General features: G+C 35.8%; 1 protein-coding gene across 31 annotated transcripts in view; it reads left to right on the top strand.

The window, feature by feature from the left end:
• Positions 1–6,774, top strand: part of LOC123764935 (microtubule-associated protein futsch) — a 229,995-nt gene extending 223,221 nt beyond the window's left edge. For all 31 annotated transcript variants that reach the window (XM_069333230.1, XM_069333222.1, XM_069333231.1 and 28 more), the window contains one exon: positions 5,154–6,774. In XM_069333230.1, the coding sequence (XP_069189331.1) occupies positions 5,154–5,161 (8 nt within the window). In that variant the 3' untranslated portion in view covers positions 5,162–6,774. The remainder of the gene's footprint in view (positions 1–5,153) is intronic.
• Positions 6,775–7,165: the final 391 nt, after the last annotated feature.

Raw genomic sequence — 7,165 nt, 5'->3', positions numbered from 1 at the left:
GACCATCACGACCGGACATAATGAGGTGATAGCCGAGGCTATATGAACCACCCCACCGCCGGCACTCGGATAGTTATCTTGGGCATAGCATTTTACCAAATCACCTCATTCTTTGGGGCACACGTGAGGAACACAAAAAAGCACTTCTGTGGGTGTGAGTTTTCAGTTGCATATGTCCTGGGGACCATTCAGGCTTGTTCGCATATATATATATATATATATATATATATATATATATATATATATATATATATATATATATATATATATATATATATATATATATATATATATATATATACTATATATATATATGTATATAATATATATATGTGTATGTCGTACCTAGTAGCCAGAAAGCAATTCTCAGCCTACTATGCAAGGCCCGATTTGCCTAATAAGCCAAGTTTTCCTTAATTAATATATTTTCTCTAATTTTTTTCTTATAAATTATAAAGCTACCCATTTCATTATGTATAAGGTCAATTTATTTTTATTGGAGTTACAATTAACCTAGATATTTGACCGAACCTAACCAACCCTACCTAACCTAACCTAACCTATCTTTATAGGTTAGGTTAGGTTAGGTTAGGTTAGGTAGCAGAAAAAGTTAGGTTAGGTAGGTTAGGGAGTCGAAAAACAATTCATGAAAACTTGGCTTATTAGGCAAATCGGGCCTTGCATAGTAGGCTGAGAAGTGCGTTCTGGCTACTAGGTACGACATATATATATATATATATATATATATATGTCGTAACATATATGTCATATATATATATATATATATATATATATATATATATATATATATATATATATATATATATATATATATATATATATATATATGCAGCAATATCGTCTCTTTGCTGCCTGCCCTGCTACTCATCCATCCACTCACTCGCCCTCCATGTGTTCTTTCCTTACATGATTCTAGGGCTGGTGGTTTGGTGGTGCTGGATAAGCACCTCCAAAGGACACCTGATCAACCAGGCTGTGACTCATACGTCAGGCTGCGAGCAGCCGCGTCCAACAGCCTGGTTGATCAGTCCAGCAACCAGGAGGCCTGGTCGACGACCGGGCCGCGGGGACGCTAAGCCCCGGAAGCACCTCAAGGTAACCTCAAGGTAAGGTAACCCACCATCCAGTCCCCCCCCCCCCACCACCCATCCATCCAGTTACCCAAACAATCCATCTTTCCAATCCCCCCCCCCCCCATAATTCATCCATCCAGTTCCCCCCACCATCCATTCATCCAGTTCTTCCACCATCAAGTCCCTCCCCCCACCGTCCCCCATCCATCCTTCCAATTCTTCCCACCATCCATCCATCCAGTTCCCACCACCATCCATCCAGTTCCCCCCACCATCCATCCATCCAGTCCCCGTACCATCCATCCATCCATCAGGTCCCCTTACCATCCATCCATCCATCCATCAGGTCCCCTTACCATTCATCCATCCATCCCTCATGTCCCCTTACCATCCATCCATCCATCCATCAGGTCCCCTTACCATCCATCCATCCATCAGGTCCCCTTACCATCCATCCATCCATCAGGTCCCCTTACCATCCATCCATCCATCCAGTCCCCTCACCATTCAGTCCCCCTTGTCATCCATCTGGTCCCCTCATCATCCATCCAGTCCCCTCACCATCTATCCATCCATCTAGTCCCCTCACCATCCATCCATCCTGTTGTCCTCCCAAATACAATATTCAAGCATGATCATCACTAGGCGGAAGACACTGGTAAATTGAAGCGAACTCGTATTTGTCCCGGCCAGGATGGCTTGCGTGTTCATACAGCCTTTCTTTTGTTATTTATATATACAGTATATATATATATATATATATATATATATATATATATATATATATATATATATATATATATATATATATATATATATATATATATATATATATATATATATATATATATATATATAATGTTGTACCTAGTAGCCAGAATGCAGTACTTGGCCTACTATGTAAGGCCCAATTTGCCTAATAAGCCAAGTTTTCATGAATTAATTGTTTTTCGACTACCTAACCTACCTAACCTAACCTAACCTAACTTTTTCGGCTACCTAACCTAACCTAACCTATAAAGATAGGTTAGGTTAGGTTAGGTAGGGTTGGTTAGGTTCGGTCATATATCTACGTTAATTTTAACTCCAATAAAAAAAAATTTACCTCATACATAATGAAATGGGCAGCTTTATCATTTCATAAGAAAAAAATTAGAGAAAATATATTAATTCAGGAAAACTTGGCTTATTAGGCAAATCGGGCCTTGCATAGTAGGCCGAGAAGTGCGTTCAGGCTACTAGGTACGACATATATATATATATGCAATTGACGATCACAAAACACTGATCATTTTATGAGGAAAATCCACAGAGAAATATGAAATGAGGTGAACGTTTCAGCTTTGTTAAAGCCTTTGTCAACACCAGACTGACTGAATAGGTTAGGTTAGGTTAGGTTAGAGTCAGTCTGGTGTTGACAAAGGCTTTAACAAAGCCGAAACGTTCACCTCATTTCATATTTCTCTGTGGATTTTCCGCATATATATATATATATATATAAACCTCATCCTGGAGACACTCATGCACGAACACATTAAGCAGGCCACGAGAATGAGGGTTGGGGATTTTCTGTCAATACTGGATTCAAGAGAACACCATAGAGTACATAGAGGTGCCTTAATACAATGTGGAAAAATTACTCAAGGAGCTGAGAAGAAATAAAGGAGTTGGACCAGATGGAGTGTCACCTTGGGTTCTGAGAGAATATGCAATGGAGCTGAGCATTCCACCTTAATTGACATTGAAAACATCCTTGTGCACAGGAATCTGAGATATATGGAAAAGGCAAACAATTCCAGTCTAATAAAAATTGTAGCAGAGAAGACCCTCTAAAATATAGATCAGTTACATTAACAAGCATGGTGGCTAAAACACAAGGAAAATAGTTAAAACTAAATGGTAGAACAACTTTAGAGAAATGATATAATACCAAATAGACTGTATGGTTTTCGAACAGTAAGATCCTATGCATCAAATCTACTTAGGTTTTATTATAGCCACAGTTTCTACAGGTAAGAGAAGGTTGGGTTAACTGTGTTTATCTGGACAAAGATAAACCAGTCAACTGTATGGGACTCTGTTAAAATTCTTTTTTGACAGAGCCCATCACAAGAGCGGTAACCAGAGGCAATACGGTATAGCTGATTGGAGGAATGTTACTACTGGAATACCACAAGGTTCAGTTTTTGCACCAGTAATGTTCATCGTCTACATAAACAATCTACCAGAAGGAATACAGAATTATATGAACATGTTTGCTGATGATGCTAAGCTACTAGGCAAGATAGGAAACTTAGACAATTGTTATGCCCTTCAAATTCATTTTGATAAAATAAGTTCTTGGAGCAACATGTTGTAAATGGAATTTAATGTTAATAAATACCATATTATGGAATGTGGAATTGTTGAAAATGCACCACACAACATACAAATTACATGGAAAGGAATTAAATAACTCTAACAAAGAAAAAGATCTAGGGGTGGTTCTGTATAGTAGACTGTCACCAGAGGAACACATAAAAGACATTGTGTGAGGAGTATATACTGCACTTTCCAACTGTAGAATCACTTTTTAATTACATGGCTAGTGGAATACTAAAGAAACTGTTCATGACTTTTGTGAGAGCAAAATTGGAATATGCAGCAGTCATATGGCGCCGATATCTCAAGAAGCTCATCAATAAACTAGGAAAGGTGCATAGCATATTACAAAATAGCTCTTATAACTGAAAAATAAGTTACGAAGTACCACAAGGTTAGAGCTCGAGGTGTTAAATACACCAAAGCTCTTAGAAGAAAAAGAGGTGATATGATCACCACTTACAAAATAATAACAAGAATTAACAAAATTGACAGGAATTCCTGAAACTGGCAACTATGATTCAAGTTAAGGAAACAAATATGCAAAAAACAAGAAGTTAAAAAATTCACTTTTGCAAACAGAGTAGTAGACGGAACACTTTAGTGAGAAGGTGGTGGAGGCCAAAGCCGACAGATGTTTTAAAGCATTGTATGAAAAATAGTGCTGGGAAGATGGGACACCCCGAATGTACTCATTCTGTAACTACACTTAGGTAATTATAGTATGAATACCACTTCACCAGCAATTGCCTATAAGGATTGGCTGGTCCTGTAGCTCACTACATGAGCTCCATGACCAACCAATCCCCTGACAACTCTCGTGGTACATTTTGGACACAGTTTTTCATCAAATCCTGGTGCATGCATAGGTCAAACTGAGCTTTCAAATGTGAAAGAGAACTTAAATGGTCCTGAAGCTATATATCGCTATATATCACTATATCTATGATCTGACCAGGATTCGAACCTGCATTAGCAGTGGTACCCACTGCTGCTTTTTAATCTAGCTCATTGTTTTCTTGAAAGAAAATGGCCAGTCGTTTGTAAAACAAAACAAACCTGACATAGTAAGAGCTTACAATAAGCAGGAAAAATAAGATAGGATTTCAGTAGTTAATAATCACAGGAAATTTTATGTTTGGTTTATTGCCAAACATAGTTGCCCGAAATGCTATGCATGCTAGTGGCTTTACAAGAATGTAAAATCAACTTCATTTCTATGTTCTCTCTTAATCCCCAATGTACCTTCTTGTATATAAATAAAAAAATAAATAAATAAATCAATCAATCAATATACAGTAGCTTTATATACATTAATACTGTATATATAATATGTAGAATTCTTATGCAATTATATGATTAATATACTGATTAAGTTAACACTTAATGCTCTGATAAAAAATAATAGTCTTCTTGTTTGCTAACTTATATATTGTTTGCTTTAACTCTTGTATTTTGTCTTTTGAAATGTTTTTCTCATTTATTATGGGTTATTAAATTTGTAGACTGGAGTGAATATGTGTGATGTTGTCTTTATTAGATAAAATATGAGAATAGATTTTGTCTCAAAAGTGATTTTTTTTTATCAAAACTTAACTATTTAAATTGCATAGAATTGCATAGATTACACAACTCAAAATAACACATATTCCATCCTCAACTGATGGTCATCATTAATTCTCCCTCTGACCTTTTTAGAGCACTGAGAATACGGTCCACTGCAGAATTAGGAAGTGGGTAACTCCATGCTTAGTCTTTTAAGCCTTTGCTGCAAGTCCTGTCTAGGTATCTGTCCCTGTGTGTAGGCAGTAATTACCCCCACAAGTACCACCGGCAGATCTGAAAATGACCAGCAAGTTTACTTTCAGGCTAAGAAGTGATGTCTCTTGGCACTTGTCTTGCAAGTATTCCAGAGAATGGCTTTAATCATCACTTCTCTTGTGTAGCCTGTCAGTGTAGAATATAATTTATATTGCACTAAATGTGTACACTATTCTGTTGTAATGTCAATTAATATTACTGTGTGCTTAACACTTGATACCACATATGGATTAGACTAGTCAAAGTATTTTTTCATCACAGTAAAATCTGATGTATTGTGTATAGTCAATTGCCAAACCCAAAAATTTGCCCAAGAATATAGTAAAATTATTTGTATTTTAGATTTTTATTAAAGTTTGGCATGTCCTTATTTCAATATAGTAAAATTTGATACATTATATATAATCAATTGCCAAACCTCAAAATTTGACCAAGAATATAGTAAAATTATATGTATTTTAGATTTTTACTCAGTTTTGGAATGTCCTGCCTGAAGCTACTTATGTACAGTATTTGAATTCTATAATATCACCACATTGTTGCCTGGTGTGAGATATAGAAATGGTATCAAGATACATAGGTTGTTCCCTTCAACCGTGATATGCCAGGAATAACTTAGCATTTGGCCCTTCTCAAATGGCACACATTTATTGTCCTATAATTATCCTAAATTTAACTTAAATATTTGTTTTATTTGCAGTTTTGAATTTGTTTACAATATTTAGTCACTTATGAACGTATGAGTGCTTTAAGATGGGTGATTTGTCTTTAATATTCCTCAAGCTGTCTTTGTGTCATTGACATATGTAAATTTATTTTGTACATATTGAGAATTTAATATTTAGCATATGTTAATGAAATGATCAGTTTCATAGTGAAGTAAAAGGTGAGAATATTATGCAAATGATTTTTGGGAAAATTTCAAAAAAGCATCTTACTTATTTTGTAATATTCATATGTATTTCATTTAATCAAGTTGTATACAAATGTTGTTATCTGTATACATGCAATCCTGCTTATATAGAGGTTGTATATAAGAACATGAAAAAATTAATGTAAAGAATACAGTATAAATGTTTTCCAGCACACTAGATGTGCTCATAGCCAGCTCATAGTAGTATTGGTTATAGAAAACTAGACTATTTATATAGATATGAATTTGGAGAGTTTAGTGATATGAAGCATTTAGTAGTAATGTACATGGCCTTTGGCTTTCAGATACCTGCATCGTCATTTGACTGACGAGGTAATATGTATAATAATTATGGAACAATAGCAGCTAAGTACTATTTTATGGCAGAATTGTAATTTAGTCATAGATCATGCATATCACTTGAGGTAGTATGTACGCACATTTAAGTAGCCAAAAGAAAAATTTAATCAAAATGAGACTTGTAGTCCCCAGTGGAAGTGTAGAGCGAGTTTATACAGTTTACCAAGCTATATGTAATCCAGATTCATCAAACTCTTATTAAAGTTGACTCCCACTTGAACAGAACCTTATTAACAAGAAAGTTGTATGCAACAAAAGGTGTTTTTTTCTGATTGTACAATCTTTTTACAGCACACCCTGGCTATATGTGAGTTTGGTATTCATGGTTGGCAGCATTGTATATTTGCAAAAACTAAAATATAGAACAGAGTACAAAGTAAATGGCCCCTGCAGGAACAAATCCAAAGATGACCAGCACTTAGCTTGAAGCAGAAGGGCTTGCCACATCTAAAAGACCCAGAACACCACTGTCCAAATGGACATCGGCGAATGAACTGAGTAAGGAAAATGGCTGCGTGCAGAAGCTGGGCTACCTGGTAGTGGCATTTGGTACTATAAGTTTCATACTTAATCTTCAATGTTTTTCATTCTGTGTGAATCGTTCACAAAGTTGTTT

The sequence above is a fragment of the Procambarus clarkii genome, chromosome 29 (assembly GCF_040958095.1).
Source record: "Procambarus clarkii isolate CNS0578487 chromosome 29, FALCON_Pclarkii_2.0, whole genome shotgun sequence".
NCBI lineage: Eukaryota > Metazoa > Arthropoda > Malacostraca > Decapoda > Cambaridae > Procambarus > Procambarus clarkii.
This window is presented reverse-complemented; position numbering and strand designations above follow the sequence as displayed.